The 18,422-nt window shown below is 51.2% G+C and overlaps 1 protein-coding gene across 5 annotated transcripts in view; it reads right to left on the bottom strand.

Moving 5' to 3' along the window:
- The window catches only part of phc2a (polyhomeotic homolog 2a (Drosophila)), a 42,822-nt gene that overhangs the window by 3,898 nt on the left and 20,502 nt on the right, over positions 1-18,422 (bottom strand). The window contains exons 3-10 of one of the 5 annotated variants that reach the window (XM_029249662.1): positions 18,211-18,369; positions 15,666-15,743; positions 15,400-15,561; positions 13,413-13,499; positions 12,283-12,541; positions 6,339-6,670; positions 5,966-6,134; positions 2,137-2,339 (exon numbers count right to left, since the gene is read on the bottom strand). In XM_029249662.1, coding sequence (XP_029105495.1) covers positions 2,137-2,339; positions 5,966-6,134; positions 6,339-6,670; positions 12,283-12,541; positions 13,413-13,499; positions 15,400-15,561; positions 15,666-15,743; positions 18,211-18,369 — 1,449 coding nt within the window. The other 4 variants (XM_029249663.1, XM_018750625.1, XM_018750624.2 and 1 more) reach the window with 4 other exon arrangements.

Below are 18,422 nucleotides of genomic sequence, written 5' to 3'. Positions count from 1 at the left end.
CCAAAAGGAGACCTACTGTCTCTAGGTAGCGGTTTCTAATGAGCGCTGCAGGATCTACGGCACTCCGATGTCCCTAAAGCAGGACAATTCATTACAAGCCAAAATGCTGATAAACATCACCTGATTTTGCAAGTAAACAAAGAACAGCTGCTGATTATAAGGTTCCTTGTTCTGGAACCTAATTCACAGACATACAGAACTGGTGAAAAGTTTGAGTACACGTGGGCAACACCTGGACGGAAGAGCGAACGCAACGCAGCACCCAAGTGTTCTACTTCTCTGGAAAGTGCCGCAAAAGATCCGAGGACACGGAGCCTCATTTTGTTCAAATGCATTCTGAAAACAAGCTGGTTTCCATCAAGATGACCCTCACTTGTCAAGACTGCAACATCACGCCTGTCGCTGCTCAACAGCCATCAACTGAAACGTGAGCTGCTGACATGCGGTAACATCTTGGCGCCACTGTACGACAGCGCTGCCCCGTTGGTGGCGCCATTTCCAAACGCATTTGAGATGCGACATCCGAAAAATGTTCCGGATGCCCGCTGACTCCCTGGCATCGTATCGGCGCTGTCCGTGTGACTCCCTCCAGTTATCCTTTAACTGCCAAGGGGCAGCGAGAGAAAACAAAGCAGCTCAGTCTGCTGCCAAATTGCCTTCAATTCCAGCACAATATTCTTTTCGCAAAAGCAGCAGGAAGCAAACTGCAGTGCCTGAACCAAACACCCTGCTTGGACGCAGCGTCACCGCCTACCTACCCCCCCGTGCCTGTTCCCAATCATTCGCAGGACCCAGATCTTTCCAATTGCACCAGTGGCTATGTTGACGCAGAGGGTAAAGTGCCTGCTGTCCAAGACAAGAGCTTGAGGCTCCAGCCACTGTACAAACTACCAGTAAAGTAGTGTCATAATTATATATGAATTAGCCCTTAGGATGGTGCTGCGACAAACTGAACACAATGCTGGTGAGAAAAATTAAGCTCCAATTCACACCGGATCACCCTGGGAAACTGCCGGACCTCCAACCTCATTCTCTGCCTTTACATCTCATCACACCAACCTTCATCACCTGTCCACGATATTTAAGCAGGTGTGGACAGGATGTCGATGGCATCCCTACCCATGCGGATCCCCCACATTTGCCATGGATGTTTCTGGTAATTCACAGCAGTGATAAGTTTGCTGCCTCATGCTGCTCCCCAATGCTTACTAGCCCTGAAATTAGCATCAATAAGAATTTTAAGGTGTTTGTGTCAGAGATAAGATTATGGTCACTGTCACAGTGTCCATATTTATTAAGTCCATATTATTTATTTAGCAGATGCTTTTCTCCAAAGCAACTTACAATGAACTCCGTGTGTTATCAGTCCACACACCTTATTCGCCAAGGTGACTTACACTGCTAGATACATTTAGGGTTACTCATCCATACATCAGTAGAACACACTATGGGGGAACCTGAACAGCATGCCTTTTACTATCTGTGGTAAATGGGTAAATAATTGCAAGTGGCTTAAAAATGTAATATGTAAAGCCACTTGCAATTATTTACCCATTTACCACAGATGGGTTATTTTTACTGAAGCAGTACAGGTTAAGTACCGTGATCAAAAGGTACAACAGTAGGAGGTGGGATTCAAACCTTGGTCCATGTAGGGGAAGCATCCCTAACCATCAGGCTACCTGTTGAACACATTCTTCTCTTAGTTTCTTTATCAAGTTACTTTGAAAAAAAACATTCATGCCGAGATTCTGCACGACTGATCCTGAGGGCTTCGCTTTGCAAAATCCAACACTCCTGCAAAAGTCTTGAAACCAGGATGTGATTAACGGCGGGCCGACTCCGCACGAGCCACAGCTTCCAGACAGACAGACAGGCCGATTGATGAACGCCGCCAGTTCTCAGGAATGACATTTCTCCATTTGACACCTCAGTCCAAAGCAACTTACAATTGTATGCTGACGACAGTAAATTTACACTTTTACACACCTGGGAAAACGTTACTGGATCAGTTCAGTGCGAGTGCCTTGATCAAGGGTCTTACAACCATAGCGGGGTTTGAAGCCCAGACCTTCACGCTCCAAGCTGCCCCTCTAACCACTACGCCCCCTGTAGGGCGATTTCAGACGCACTCACGGGGAAGGGCTCTGCTCCCTCCTGGATCACGAAGCCCTCGATCACGTGCGTGAGGATCTGGGGCTTCACGATGGCCTGCGGGGGCTTGTTCTCTGCGTTGTGGGGGGCGCTCCCAGTCACAGGGGGCGCGCTGCTTCCACTGCCCGAGGTCATGGCTTGAGGCGAGCCCGCGCCCGGTCCCGCGTTCCCCCGCTCAGCGGCACCTGCGGGCGAGAGCGCATGCGCACACACGCACACCAGGGGAGTGTCGTTTACACACGAGGAGGCTGCCGCCATTCGTAGCGCGAGGTTTATTAAAAGCAACGCGGATCATCGGCTGAAGGGCTTCCAAGAAACCTCGTGCGGACGTGTTGCAATCTCCGCTCGGAGAATTTAAAAAAAAAAAAGAAAAGAAAAAAAAAAGGCACTTTCAACCAGCCCAGTCCAGGGGTGGCACTTGCGGCAGCTCGCTCGTGTCTGAATAACAACAACAAATGTGAGCCTGAGGCACGACACGCATCATCATGATGTCGGGCTGGGGGTGGAGAAGAAGAATGAATTATAAACGGCGTGGACCACAAGTGAGACTCCCCGCGCGCGGCGATTTTATTTTACGCCTAAAAACGTGACAACTACAAAGGACGACCTGAGGGAGACACGAGACAGCCTTACAAGCGAAACGAACTCACGAGAGCGGTCAACGAGGACCTGGCTGGGGGAGACACGACGCTGCGTAAATGTGTCGCTCGCGCCTGGAGCGCCAGCAGCGCTACTACTATAATATGCCGCGCCGCGAACCACACACGTCGCGCTCAGTACCGCTCAGCTTTAACTCACTCGAGAGCAACTATTTTACCTTCGCACATAAGCGAACCGTCAACGACGACCTGAGGGAGACATGCCGGACAGACGCGTGGTCCCCGTTCAAGCGACTCCAGCTTAACTGTAGCTCCGTGAACCACGAACGACGACCTGAGAGAGACACGCCGGACGCGCTGCTTACAGCTAATCTTACCTACTACATCCACACAGCGAGACCGCGCGCCTCCTGTGTCCCGCCGCCGCTCACTAGACCCACTTTTATCGCGGAATAAACGGAACATCGCCGACAGTTGCGCGAGAAGCGGACGCAGCTCGCGCAGCTCTCACTGTTGTTAGGTGGTAATATAATAATGTTAATGAGCGCCGACTACTAGTACTAGTTTGCGCCCTTTTTTTGTTGCTAATCAATCCGCAGCGAGCAAACCGCTCACGCACCTCCTTTAAACCGAGTTGGAATTAACTAATTGTTCCCTTATTAATCACTCACACGCAGACGCCTAAGAAACGCTTCTCGCGGAGTGGGGTCGCCCTGACAATAGCCAGCAGTGCTGGACGTGCACGCCTTTGTTTCCTCAACCCTTTCCCGTAAGAATTTCTCATTAATCGTTGAAAAAAAATAACAGAACCAACACACAAGCCGGGAACTTGAATGACTCTAATAACAAGACCTACCTCATGTATTAATACCAAAGCAGGAGAGGGAGGGGGGACGAAAGTGAATCCGAAGGAAACTTTCTCCGTATTTTTGTTTGCTCAACTCCGTCCCTCCCGCACGAGTATCGGAGGACAACACTAATGGGCTTTGTACAGGGGAACTGAATAGGAAACAACGCGTCCCGACGATTGGCTCGCTGCTCCAGGGACCCTAGCCAATGGGGACGCGCGTTCCTTGTAATGTTTCTCTGTGATTGGCTTGTCGCACAAGGCTTGTCGCGCTTGTCAAACGAACGGGGGGCTGCGAAAGAGCGTCCGCGTCAAATCACAGTTTATACAGTTTGTACAGTTTTTACGTCCCTGCCCATCTCATTCTTAGCCCTCCGCAAACTTCAGAGCAAATCACTTACAGTCAGTCTCTTCTACCGCTTTAGCCCTCGGCACATGTTCCCTTCTGACACCTCAAAATGCAGGCTATTGATTGAAATTACTGTATATCCCCAGAAACACACAACAAAACAATTTAGACCGTGAAGTTTTCCCCGAAGTTTCACTTTAAAAATTAAATTAGAGGCGGCCAGAATTTATTGAATAAAACCAAACAGCATATGCAGAACTCTCATTTGAAAGTAATACCTTTGCCTAAGTCTGCCACTGTACAAGGCAATTGCTGCAGAAATATAATAATTAAAGTTAAGATGAGGAGGAGTATAGTAATACGACACTTATGATCACTCACATTAAATAATGCATTCAGAATTATTGCTTTTGGATATGTCTAATCATTTATGTCTAACCTAATAATTTTACCTGTATAAATAACTAAGTGCAAGTTCTTTTTACAACAAGGTCGGGAACATCTGCAAAAAGCAACACGTGGTGGTGAAATAGATTTTTGAAACGGGAAATTTTGCTGAACAAAAAATTTAATTTGTTTTATGATACTTGTGAGTATTTTACAGGTGTTAATAGTTAGGTATTAAAAAGAGAAAAAAATGTACACACTGCTATTTCCATCCGGGGGGGCGCGGTGGTGCAATGGGTTGGACCGGGTCCTGCTCTCTGGTGAGTCTGGGGTTCGAGTCCCGCTTGGGGTGCCTTGCGACAGACTGGTGTCCTGTCCTATCCTGGGTGTGTCCCCTCCCCCTCCAGCCCCATGCCCTGTGTTGCCAGGTTAGGCTCTGGTGCCCTGTTACCCCAAATGGAACAAGTGGTTCAGACAGTGTGTGTGTGTGTGTGTGTGTGTGTATTTCCATCCTATTATGAAAACCCATAAGGATACATGTACTGCTCTGTGATTCAAAGACCTACAAAAACGGGTCGTCGGCAGATAATTTTCAGTGTTTGGTTCAACATGCCTCTGCAAATCACTTTCCTCAACAACTTTGAAGATGAAAACATAAAACGCAGACCTCACAAGCTGGGATTCGAAGGCTGAGATATGGACTGAGTTCAAATTTTCTGCCAAATTTTGATGTGTTGGTCAGGTGGAAAAAATGCCTGATTTCACATCGATTTTTTGGATCACTGAAAATCCGTTCGTTTGTGTTCAACGGTGGCTGTGAATGAAGGGAATTTAGTGTTTTTTCCTCCTTAACAAAGAGCCATTTAGGAATTTTCTTTACCAAATGTGTGTCATACCTTACCTGTTACAATAAACTGTGAACATAAAAGGATTTGTCACGTTTTCATCCGCATGCTCCGAGCTCACGACATGCTTTAAGCGTGAGAAAATGAGTGGGAAAATAAATGTGAGCGATACGACAATGTACAAAACAAGCCGAGTCGGTTCACATTTCTCTGCCGTATAAAAAACGAAGCGGAAAAAGGCTCGGATGAGGCTAAAGTTCTCCCTGTTTTTTCGGCACTACCGAAGCAGGACAAAAGACATGTGGGTGCGAGAGACACCATACACCTCCAGGGGACAGATGATGTGGATCAACTAGCAGCCCTGAAGATCATAAGTTTAAATCCACTCTGAGTTCAACTGTTCAGGTGTGATAAGAACACAGTGCTGTTATAAAGATCAGGCTGAGAGGCCATGGCAAATTTTTCACTTAGGATGACAATCAGTGCTATTCCCATCCCCTAAAAGCTATTATAACACATCCACCTATGGCAAAAGTTTCCACTTATTTCTAATTCCCAATGTTCACATTGAGAAGAGTACAGTAGTAGTCCTCAGTGTAATAACACAGACTTCCTTAGGGTTCATCCCGGGTTGTTTTGCCGGAAATGTTGATTCTTTTGGATGATTTGCGTGGTACAGTGGGCTCTGTTTTCCAAGCCATTTCGAAATTCCCAGTCTCACACCGCACTTCATCAACGTAACTCGTACAGCATCGACAACGAAGCGATTCGCTACGCTAAGTACCTCGCGCTTGGACGACGGCCTCGCCGGAGTCGGACTTGCGTTCCTGCGTGGAGGAGGCGGGGGGTGGGGGCACGGCGTTGGGCTGGACACCAGGCATGGGACTGCACTCCCTGACCACCAGAGCAGTCGGCTCCTCTCTGCCGGCATTGTCCTGGCTCAGAGGAGCAGCCTAAGCCAACAGTGAAAATGAACTAGGTCAGCAGAACTCAACAGAAGAAGAGCACTATTCAGACGTCACCGAAACAATTGAAGTATGTTGCGTAATTATGTATAGCACGCATATGGGTGCGTTCGGCCTTAAACGCGTTAAATAACACGCACGCGTTTGTCGTGTCGCGTCGTAACGGACGCCGGTGCATTGTGTTACTCGTACCGGGGATGGCGTGGGCTGAATCTGGAGGTTCACCGCGGCCAGTTGCACGGGCCGGCCTTTGGGAGGACCCACGGCTTTCAGCGGCGGGGGCTGGCCGATCTGGCCGAGCACATGGGGGCCCACGGCTGAATGGAAGATGGCTGGCTGCGGGGCTGACGCCGGCAGTCTTGGAAGCACTGGGACTGGGCCCAGCGGGCCTTGGGGTGGGGCAGCCACAGCAGGTTGGAGGGTCAGGGAATGCACAGGCCGTGACTGCTGCTGCTGCTGCTGCTGCTGCTGCTGCTGCTGCTGGACCACGAACTGGGGCTGCTGGGGCTGGATCTGTGTGTACGCTGGAAAAAGAGCAGGCCATCACTGGGTTTGTCCTGTTAGACCCCACCCCACATCCGTCCTCGAGGTTTCTCGGGGCGGCCCGTATCATGCTCAAGACTCTGGTTACAGAGTTGCTGAAAGGCCTCCGCCGACATTCTTCCGCCTCTGGCCATTTGGTGGTTCCACTCACAAGGGGTCGAAAACTGAAAGCCTGCCAGTTCGATGGCTTGAACCATTACCGTATTAACTGGCCCATATTGTACCTACGTAGTAACTTCCAAACCTGCATCTCACCAACACCTTTAGCCATACATCAGATAGCAGTTCCAACACGCCCGCTGACCTGTGTGTTACGGCTAATCTGAAAAAGAAGCCTGAAGGGTCTTTTTTCTGACTCCAATCTGGCGTTATGCTCTCCCTCTGTCCCTCGCAACTGCCGAATCCCTTTCAACATCGAGAAGGATCCCAAAACTCCTCTCTTTCAGTTTCAGACCCATTTCTCCCCGATCTGCTCCACAAATTTGTATCACACCATCCATCAACATCACCTTAATATCTGCTCTTAAACTGGGTTCTACAGGCAAATACTAGAATAACGTGGACAAAGCAACTGCACTTCAGCAATCGTGTATCTCTACGTAAAGCTCTTTGTCAGCAGCGAAATGCACTTTTGCTTACTCCGAGACGTCGTACTCTATTCCGAAGACAAGGATCTGCTAAACGGATCAGCGAAAATCTACAAGTTACCAGCTGAAGGCGCTGCCTTTTCGGGAAAACATACAAAGCCGACACTCTTGTGAATCAAAATTATTGCGCCGAAAAGCATCTTGGCACTTTCTGGTGTCGCATCTCCACCCGAACTGGACTTTTTTCCACAGCGAGTCGGTGCACATGAAGACACGGAGGTTCGGGAGCTCAGAAAACACCCTCGTGCTGCAGGGGGTCGGTCTTGTAACAGGAGCTCACTGCTGACGGACGCAGCGGGACGCTCCGGGACTAAAGGTGTACGTGCGGTACGTAGAGCGGAGCAAATAAACAGTCCTAACCGAAGGAGTCCAACAGTGCTTTTACCAAGTCTCACTTAGACCTGTGCGGTGAACAGCTCGGCATCACAGCGATTCCGTGCAAGCGGGTTCGAGAAAAGGTACGAGCCTCAAATCCAAGACAGGCGAAGGCAACCGTGCCACCGTATCCCGATCCGCAGTCCTGCGTGGATCAGGCCTACATAAAAGCGAACCGCAAGCCGACGCGGTCGAAGGACCGCCGCATTCTTCCACTCTTCCACCGCACCGTTATTTCCGATCGCCGAGAACTAACGTCTTGAAAGAGTATTTTTAAGTACAGCGCCGCGGCCCACACTGCTTGTGTTCTTTTCTCCATCTCTAGATAACCCAGCAGTGGAAAATGAGAGAGGTTTCCCAAGCAACGCCATAATGTGAGGTCTGCGGTTCCACCACCTCCTCGGCGGAGATCGACTCTGAAACGTCAGCGCGACTGCGCTATATGCGTCGCGTTTCATGTGGCTGCCGCTCTCCTGCCAAAGGACACGAGGCGAGAGGAGCCGAGTTAAATATAAAGGAACGTCGAGAAGGACGAAATGCTGGCGGTTCGGGAGGAACGTCCTCGTCGGAGGCGACCTGCTTCATTTGCTCGAGTTAAAGGAGGATGGTCCTGAGAAGACGCCCTTCGGACAAGCAGACCGCTTGCTTTTAGACAACGCGGACCAGCTCTGCGTTGGGTTCTGGGCGCAGGAACGAAATGCCGTAATGGAAAGCATACGCGCGGCCGCAGCCGCCGGCTGAACAAACGCAGAGCGGCGACACCCCCGATCGGTCGCCGCAAATCTGCTCGACGGCAGCCGGCTCCGAAGGAGGCCCCGGGTTCAAGGCATTAAAAACGAACCGCTGTGTTTTCTCAGCGGCGAACGCCGAGCTTGAGGAATGAATGAGCGCGGTGGTCCTTTTGAGTTCGGACACCGCGGGGAACACGTATCGGCCGCTCCCGCCGGGGAGAGGGCGCTTAAAAAAGTAGCGCGGCCCGCGACGGGCGCAAGGGAAGGGTGGGACAGCTGCCGGAGGGAGCAGAAGGGGAGGAAACCCCATCCCCTCGGTGAGACGCGGCACCGGGGAGCGTCCCCTCGACGTCCACTGCAGGGCTTCCCAAGCGGAGGGCAAATCACAAGTGCGCAGCGATCCCACCGACGTAACGGTATCAATTTCAGCAGCACGCGTTTCACCGAAAGCCGTTTGTTCCTTGCAGAAAATTCTCTCCATGCTGCTGCTTTTACGGCGGGATGAAATTAATGCTGACGTGCGTTAGCCGTCTCGAACGATCAGCAGCTCTCCGGCAAGGAAGTTCAGGCAAAGGTCGGGCGCGTCCGTCTCCCGTTTCATCGTTACTGTGTCAGGCGCACAAACGAGCGGCGGGAAGCGAACCGTCGGGCAACGTGTTTCTCCGCATTCGCTTCATGCGGGTCCGCAGTTCTCAGACAAAGTTCCGAGCGTCTAGCGTTATTAGGACTAGCGACTTGTGCAAATTGTTCCGACCGCGACGAATCCCTTTTATTTACGTTCCGGCCGCAAATAATGTTAAGACAGCAGATCCTGGGACCGTTCTCCTCTTCAGAGGGTGTAGATCTGTGGTGCGGAGAAGGAGAAAGGGTCCGGCAGCGAGGGCCTTCCTTCGCCTGCATCCCGATGGCACGGGAGCCCCCTCCAGCGGCCCCCAGCGGCTCATTACGGAGCACTGGGAACGAGTTGACCCCCCCGCCCCCAAACCGTGCTTGACCACCCCTTGCAGGGTCTGTTCCTGCTTAGGAGCTCTTCAAACAAACAGCTCCGTCAGAGGATGAAGGTGGGGCGGTGAACCGCCACGGGTTCCAGGGTCCCGGGTCCTCCGTCCCCATCGGCGCCGCCATCGGAGCCTAATGAGATCCTCATGAGGAGCAAATACCTTGACGGAACGCAGATCTCTCTCAATAAATCAGCCCGGCACCCGCCGTTCCACCGACCGCTGTAGCAAAGTCCTCAGCCACCCCACCAACCCCCAGGAGCCTCAAATTTTAATTCCGTTAATCTGGAACAGAGGCGCTTGGATTAGAGGCCTTAATAGGCAAGACGCAGTCAGGGATTTTAGATTTATTATTTGCAAGGAGAAGGGTGATATTGCGGCTGCCGCCGCGGTACGGCGTTTTCCGTTTCCGTACGGGATGTGTACGTGTGCGCACAAAGCTGGCCTTGCGAAAGAGCGGAAAGCGATGAAACGGCTCCCTGTCGACGCACTCCTTCCAGGCCCCTTCCCCACGTAGCCGGGTTGCAGTTCGAAATGACCCTCGTTACTCTTTTGCTGTCAAACAAGCCCGACGCGACCCAACGAACGCCGAGGTTCCGCTCGAGGGGGAAGCGGGGCCATCAGTGAGGCTGCTGGCCCTTTGACCGACCGGAGATGTATCTCAATGACGGACCTCGCGGTACTTAAAGTTGCACGAGCAAACCCTGGGCTGGTTGTACCTGGTATATTTTACTACCTTCAGAGCTTTCATGGGTGGTCATTTAAGTTGCATTTTGTAGATTAAAATCAGGAACAGTTGGGGAAAAGCCTTGAATTTTACGGTAAGAGTCCCTTTTACTTCATACACAAGGGCAGCAAGTACCGCAGTGTTTACACCTCCTTGATCAAGGTGCTTATGCTGAATTGACAGAGTAAGGATACCATGGTGCACAAATGGGAAAACCATTACAAAATTGAGTTTTTAACAGCATGTAAGTCATACTGGACGAATCGATCAGCTAATTAAAGGTTAATAATATGTTAATTGGATGCAATAATAATTTAATCGCCAGTTTCAACGAGCACTTTCCCTTTGAACTCTCCAGTTTCGAGCAAACTGACAGACGTGATGGGGTCTGAGCCCTGTGTCACCCCAGCTGATCTACCTGCCGCACTCTTCCACGCTGCCCCCCACGTTTGGCACATGCGTAACCAGACAACGGTGCCTTTGTGAGACCCCCTGCCTTCTCGGCCGTGACGGCCGTCGCGACCCCGGTGACCCGGAAGCGGCCCGCTCGAGTGGGCGGGGCTCGAAAGGGACCGGGATTTGTCGCACGTGCCGAAACGTAGCGGCACATAAAAATCACGAAACACGGGTAGCTCTCGTGGAACAACGTTCTGCTTTGCTTACATTTACATTATGAACGTTGACCTCGAATACACGGGATGGTCTTGCACAAGGTCCTCAGAACTACCTCATCAGATATGTCATCGTTAAGCATTCACCGTTATAGTATTTGCTGACACGATGACGTGGATAAAATCAGTATCACAGCCAATTGGTTAATTCTTACTTGTAATACGTATATTGGAAAATCCTTTTGATCATTATGGGGATTTAACGTCCTCAGATCCACAAAAACCAAAATCAAATCAGTGCATGTTGGAGCCAATCAGGACAGGACTGTCACTGGAAGCACAAATGATGAGTCTGAGGTTTCCGTACTTTGGACACATCATGAGAAGATTGGATTCTCTCAATAGCATGATGATGACGCTGGGAAAAGTTGGAGGAAGGAAGCAGAAAGAGACGACCGGCAACCAGATGGATGGACTCCGTCGCAGTGATGATGGACACACCCCTTTCAATACTGAGGACAGAACATTCTGGATGGCCTCTATACACGTGGCCTTGAGAAGCAAAGATCACTGCGCTCCACGAGTAATGAAACAGCAACAAGCGTGCCTTCCTGCAGCCCCGACAGGCCCCTTTACCCACAGCTGATGGTGCAGAAACTCAACCCTCCAAGTGGAAAAGGGCTGCCGGTGCCCCTAGCACCCACACCCCTACCCCCCATCCTCAGCTGCTCTTTTTATCCGAGCCTGTTACTGACACCAGTCTATAGCTGCAGAGGAAAGTGGTTCTCATCATAAAGACCGCATGTGTGTGCATGCTGTGTGTGTGTGTGTGTGTGTGTGTGTGTGTGTGTGTCTGTGTGCATGCTTCAGTTTTGCTGAAGCATTTTCATGAACCAAAGTGTCGACTACAGCAAAAAGACTGAGTTTAATTTTATGGCTGAAACTGCCTGTTACATTCATTCTCTTAGGTAAGGCTGTTCTCCAAAGTGACTTACAGTGATTTACCGTGGGGGTGTGTATATATATATTATTATATAATTTTTAAACTCTATAATTTTTGGGTAATTACCCTACAACAAGTGCTGGGATTTGTTGTTTGAGGTCAAAGCAGCAGCTCTAACCATTGTGGCCCCGGCTTCCCATATTCTATTGTAATAAAACACTGATTTAATTCGAATTATTGACAGTGCTTTGGGGTGGCACAGTGAGTTTGGCTTTTGCCTGCTCTCTGGTGGGTCTGGGGTTCGATTCCTGCTTGAGGTGCCTTGTGATGGACTGGCGCACTGTCCTGGGTGTGTCCCCTCCCCCTCCGGCCTTGCGCCCCGTGTTGCCAGGTTAGGCTTGCCACAACCCCCTTTGGGACAAGTGGTCTCAGACAGTGTTTGTGTGTGATAGTGTATTGCCTGGTTAAAAAAAAAAAACAGATTTACACCATGATGTACCACATTATCTATATTGGTGCAGTACACAGTATTCGTGTTGTAGGAGGAAAGCGGCAACCTACCTGACGTGACGAGGGGTCGGGTGCCCCCAGCACTCACACCGCGACCCGTGAGCCCCGCGCGCGAGGTCGGCTCGCCGGCGCCCTCCCCCTTCCCCACCCCCTCTGCGGAGCCCTCCTGAACGGTGCCTTTCCCACCAGTGCCCTGAGTTGTGGGCAGGCCTGGCAAAGAGCCCTGCTTGAGGCCCAGGGCCTGGAGCTGGGCCTGAGAGGGTGAGGCCGGCGCTGCCCCCTGCTGGTTGCGGATTGCGAGGTTCTGACCCTGAAACAAGAAAGGTCAAAGAGCTAAATCATTATTACTTATTTAATTAAATCATTCCTATATCAAATTTTTGCTGTAATTCTTGCTTTCTGATGCCAGGAGGCAAGGCTCTTACATAACAGCTCCTCCCATTGGTGATTCTACAGACTCCGGCCCTTCTCGCACAGTATTAGCGGTGTTCTGGACGAGCGGGTGGCCGTGTTCGGGAAAAGGGTTTCAGAGACACTTCCCGAATAAAGTGACCCGCTCAGTTTACGCTTTTACGCGTTTAAGCAGGTTACTGTAACCGGAAGAATTTCGGGAAGGCACCAGAAGGTCATTTAGGGTTAAGTACCGTAGAAGGAGCAGCCTGAGTGAAGCGGGGGCATTCGGAAGGGGCAGAAGTGCGGCGAGTTTAAAGCTGCGATGATACGAACTTACTAAAGTGAGATAAACTCATTATATTTTTACTCAATATATATAATATTTAGGAGGCGAGACTGAAATGTTAATCCGTATTCCAGACTATACCTCCATCTGCAGTAAATTGCACTGCTCTGCCACTCTTACGCCCCCTAGTGTTGGTGGCAGTTACGCCAGAGCACCTGTTGCGCGAAAGCGTGAGCGTGACGTTCGAAAAGCTGCGTGATCACGCAGACTCGGCAGCACGACGACTCTTTTCGTATTTCTCGGATGGTGCCGGATAAGAGCGACGGGGGCTGGGTGTTTCGGAGCGAGCGCGCGTTCGTTTTTTGCGGAGACGGCTTTGCGGAGTCAGCTTTCTTTTTTCGAACATCTCAGATCTGAAGCGCACCATGAACGTCGTTCCTGTTTACGTGCGCGAGGGTGATCAGCTGTCACCTGCAGTGTGCGTGTGTGTGTGTGCGTGTACCTGAGCAGCGGAGGGCGGCTGGCTCGCGGACAGCCGGGGTGGCTCTGGGTGCACAGCTGCCACAGTTGCCGCAGGGGTCAGGATGAGCTGGGGACAGAGCAAGAGGACAGACTTGGCTCCTAATCACGGTGCCTACGGATCACGCAACACACACACACACACACACACACACACACACACACACACACACCACACACTATGCCAGGCCTTCTGTGAGCCTGGGCCCTTACACATAGAATTGCACATAAATGTATTCATTTATTATTACTTTTTAACTCTATGACACCATATGATTGAACTTCATTGCAAGGTTTCTCAGAAATTGGTCTTGCATCACCGCAGCTCCATCTATCAAAGACAGTGACATATTACACATTAATATTTAATATTCCTTATTTTATCCACTGTATCACGGTTCTACCTTGTGATGGACTGAGGTCCAAACCAGGTTTTACCCTGCTTAACCTTGTGTCCTGTGCTTCCAGGATAGGCCCCGGACCACCCTGACCCTGACTTAAGGAAGCAGTTAAGGTGGAAGGGTGGGTCACTGTGAGTGAGTGAGAGAATTACAGTAAAACATGGTTGGCCAGTGTGATAAGAGTGTAAAGAAGATTTCTGCTCTCTGAGAGGAGATTGTAAAAGACGGACAGAAATTTGAGGTTATAAAGCGCTTTGAAAGAAATAAAGAACAAAATTTCTCAAAATGTGCAAGAATGCAAAATCATTCATTATGTTTATGTGCTTTATCTTACATTTGCGATAGATTGTGTTTTGTTTAGTTTACTCATCTTATTATCTAGCTACGGCTCTGCTGCACGTTTATGACAAACGCTCATTTTCAGCGGGGGGCGCGGTGGTGCGGGGGGTTTGGCCGGGGCCTACTTTCTGCTGGGTCTGGGGTTCGAGTCCTGCTTGGGCTGTCTTGTGATGGACTGGCGTCCCGTCCCGGGTGTGTCCCCTGCGCCCTGCGTCGTCGGGGTTCGCCGCAAGCCCGCTTGGAACGAGCGGCTTCAGACTGTGTGTGTGTGTGTGTGTGTGTGTGTGCGTACGCGCTCGTTTTCCTCGACTTTGCATCAATTTCGTTGCGCTTCTTGCACCTTGAGAGCTAGTCAGTCGTTCTAAGCCTGAAAAAAGTTCACAAATTCAACGGTAAAAGGCCAAATGCAGAATAACCGTCAAAACAGCTCCGCTCATAACCTACAAAGAATTCTGATTTTTCTCACTGTTCTACTGACGGGTATAAAATCAGCTGAAGGCACATTTATTTGGGGAAACAAACACTGCAGGACGGCAGTCTCACGTCGTCCGAGAGGGTTGTTTACTGAAGGGCACAAAGACAGATTGAGCAAAAAAAACCCCAACACGCATCGGCCAACGCGCAGACGCACGGACGCTTTCGGTCAGTCGTCATCACGCCGGACATTTGCCTTTATATAATATATAAAAACCTTTTGTTGGCTCGGAACTTCTGCCATCGGGTGTGTTTCAAAGAAAAAAAGTTAAATCCTCTGTCTCGTGCACTTCTGCATCTCCTTGCTGGGATTTATTCATTTATTCAAATTGACATTTACAGTCATTCATTCATTCGTGTGAAACTTTCCTCCGAAGCAGCTCACGCTGCCGTTTATACGCTAAGCCACTTACAATTATTCACCGTGGTAACTTTTACAGTCTGAGTTCAGTGCGAGTTCTGCGCTCAAGGGTATGAGAGAAAGAGCAGGGGGTCAAACCTGGGTCCTTCGAGTGGAAGGTGACGCTCTAACCGCTACGCCATCTGCTGGCGGAGGTGTTTGCTAGTACGTCAAACATCTTCCCAGTTACATGACTCAGTGAAACCCCTCCGAAAGATCTGCCAGGAGGAGTTTAACTTGTTTACTCTGAGGTGTGTGTCACTTAGGAGAAAAATGTCTTTAGATGAAGTGAGTGCGAAAGCAAATAAACTCCTCCCTGTCGGACCAGGCGGAACGAATACAGGACGTTCTCTTACCATCTGGGCGCGCAGGTACATCTGCGCCTGGCTGGCGGCGAGGGCGGGGCCGGAGGCGTTACCCAGGAGCACCGCCTGTTGGGCGATGCCCGCGGGGGCGGAGCTAACGCCCTGGGCTCGGCCGATCAGCTGGGCGGTCGCCGGCGACGCGGCCAAGTTCATCTGGCGGGAGCGTAAACAATCGAGCGTTTGAGCGCGGCGCCGCACGTGCGTCGTAATTAAAGCCGTTTGCACGCACCCGACAGAAAGTCGACCTTCGCACTAACCGTGGTTTGAGAAGACCCCGCCTGTTGGGGTGCGGTCCCATTTCTGCCGGAGGTCTGTCTTCCAGCTGCTATAGTGGCCTTTTTTCGGAGGTGGGGGTGGGGGTCATGGGGGAGAAGGGGTACAGAGGTTAGAGAGAGGTCTGGGGTGAAACGCAAAGGCCATTAATCACCGTCGCTGCGCATAAAGAGGTGTCAAACGAGAGGAGAAAGAGGAAAAAAAACTCTGAATTAATGGGAAGTTTGTCGAGTTCCTGTCCTGCGCGTTAACACACCACCACAAAACACTTTTAATGGCTTTATTTATATACGGAGGAAAATGATGGGAAAGCACATACACACACACACATACACACTCTGTCATAACCGCTTGTCCCATTCAGAGTCGCGGGGAGCCAGAGCCCAACCCGGCAACACAGGGTGCAAGGGGACGCGCCCAGGACGGGACGTCGGTCCATCGCAAGGCACCCCGAGCAGGGATCAAACCCCAGGCCTGCCAGAGAGCAGGCACAGGCCAAAACCGCTGCGTCACCACACCCCCCCCCCAAGAGCGCACACAAGGTTACCAAAATCAGCTTTTCATCTGCAAAGTACGGACGCGTTTCGGCAGGATGCCTTCATCGGCGTCTCTCCCGCCGACTCCACGCGGATACCTCCTGCAGAAAGTACTGGAGGAACAGCTCGCTGTTTTTATGTGTACGGACCACGTGGAACGGGTTCGGCGTGCTTCTCTCGTGGTGTTTTTCCCGTGGCGTCCGCGGGGATCCGCGTCCCTCCCCCGAGGAGTCGCCAGAAAACGGTCAAAGGGCCGTCAATACATAACTCACGGTGGGCACATCAGAGAGAGCACGGTGTAAAGTGAGTAAGTCCCGAGGACACGCGGAGCCGCCGTCCATCAGCGTCCGACATCCGGACCCCCGACGGGAGGAAGTTGATGAACGCTCTGCGGCGATGATGCCCAAAGTTACCGTGGTCCGAAGACTACAAACAGACCTTGTCTGGCAGCGGGGGTTTGTGTGTGCTCATAAAAATGGAAACTATCTTTGTGAAATATGATGTATGCGAAGAACACAGCAGAAGATCGCTCTTGGTCGCTGCATCGTGATGCTTCATTTGCTTGGGCTCTTTTAGGAACTATGAGTTGGACGTTTATCGCAATCGGCGCGAGATTGAAACTCATGTCCTGCGGACACATTTCAGGCCATAACTGGACAAAAAGAGAAATTTTAGAAAATCTATAAATCTAAGAAAACTTCTAAAAAATAGGCCATGACAAACTTTGAACAAGCTCTCCGAGACGCGACGAGGCGGGCGTGCGGCCGTTTACCGCGGCTCCGAGATCGCCGTCTGCACGGATGCGTCGCGCTGGGCGCCGGAGGAAAAACGTCTCCGAACGAACAATTCTTGGGTCATCATCCGTTGGCAGAGAAACATTCAAACGCGCACCTGTGTGTGATGCAGTTGCGATTACCTCTATCGTATTCACTTTAACCCGACGCTACGCGACCCATTCGAACTGCGAAAAATGTCACAGTTTCAGTTTCAGTTTCAAATTTCAGAATTTCCCGAAGTTGCCGAAGGACTCAAAGGACCGAGTCGTGGGACTGGACCCGGTCGCTCTCTGAACATCCCATTCCCTGTTTTAATACCTCTTCGATTCTGACTTCCCAGCATTCTTTTAACTACTGCGCGTCCTGCGAGAGCAAATACGCGCTTTGTTTGGATCCATCAAAGTCGGCCTTTGGAGTCCGGCGTCGGACGTCGACATCTGCGGCCGGGCTCCTCGGTCCGCCCGACGAGACGTTTTCCACGGAATCAATACGGTTTTAAAACGTTCTCGTGTTTCATAGGCCCTGCTGCCCGAGGTCAAAGCTGAGAGCTTCTCCAAGACCCCGAGAGACATAAATCTGGGAAATCACGACGGAGAGTAACGCCGAAGGAGATGGATGCGCCCGGCGGAACGCGAAAAGCTCAACCGGAAGGCCGTATCGCCTTTCGCAGCGGAAGCGCGACTAATCCGAGCCTGAGCAGAGCATTCGTCACAAATGCAATTTTATTTGTACGTGTGCGATCGCATATAAGCTACATTGCCTTAAATCATTACGAAAATAGCAAACGCATGCAGGAAACACTGTAATTTACCAGGGAAGAGGCGCCGGGTTCGGCTCACGGCGTCCACTCGCACGGTTTTCACGGCGGTCGAGGAAGGGACACGGAAAGGATTTACCGCTGTTCACTTCTTCGCGTGTCTTTGGATCGTGCCAGGAAACCCGGGCATTCAAAGTACATACAGGCCAGATTTGAACACTTGTCTTAACGCGCAGCCCAGGAGCTGAGAGGCACCAGTGATACCCGCTGCGCCGCTGCGCCACCCAATGTGCATAGATGGAGATATGCCTGGGCATATTAATGGGCACGAATATGAAAATGCACCACGTCATGTAAAACCAGGCTGGATTTGCCTACGATAGACGGGACCGGCGACCCCGGATAAGGCTCGAGTGAACGAAACGGGGTGTGGAAGAGGGGCCGAGGCTCCGGTGCTCACCTGCTGCACGGCGGCCAGACTCTGGAGCTGCGCGCTGCTCAGCTGCTGCTGCTGCAAGGCGGCCGTCTGCAGCATGAGGTGCTGCTGCTGGGCTGCGTACATCTGCTGCAGGTACTGCGCGGCCGTGCCGGGCTGTCGGTGCAGGGCCTGCTGGATCACCTGGAAGACGGGGGCCGGAGAGGAGGCACGCGAGCAGAGCACGTGATGACACC

The sequence above is a fragment of the Scleropages formosus genome, chromosome 2 (assembly GCF_900964775.1).
Source record: "Scleropages formosus chromosome 2, fSclFor1.1, whole genome shotgun sequence".
NCBI classification, from domain to species: domain Eukaryota; kingdom Metazoa; phylum Chordata; class Actinopteri; order Osteoglossiformes; family Osteoglossidae; genus Scleropages; species Scleropages formosus.
This window is presented reverse-complemented; position numbering and strand designations above follow the sequence as displayed.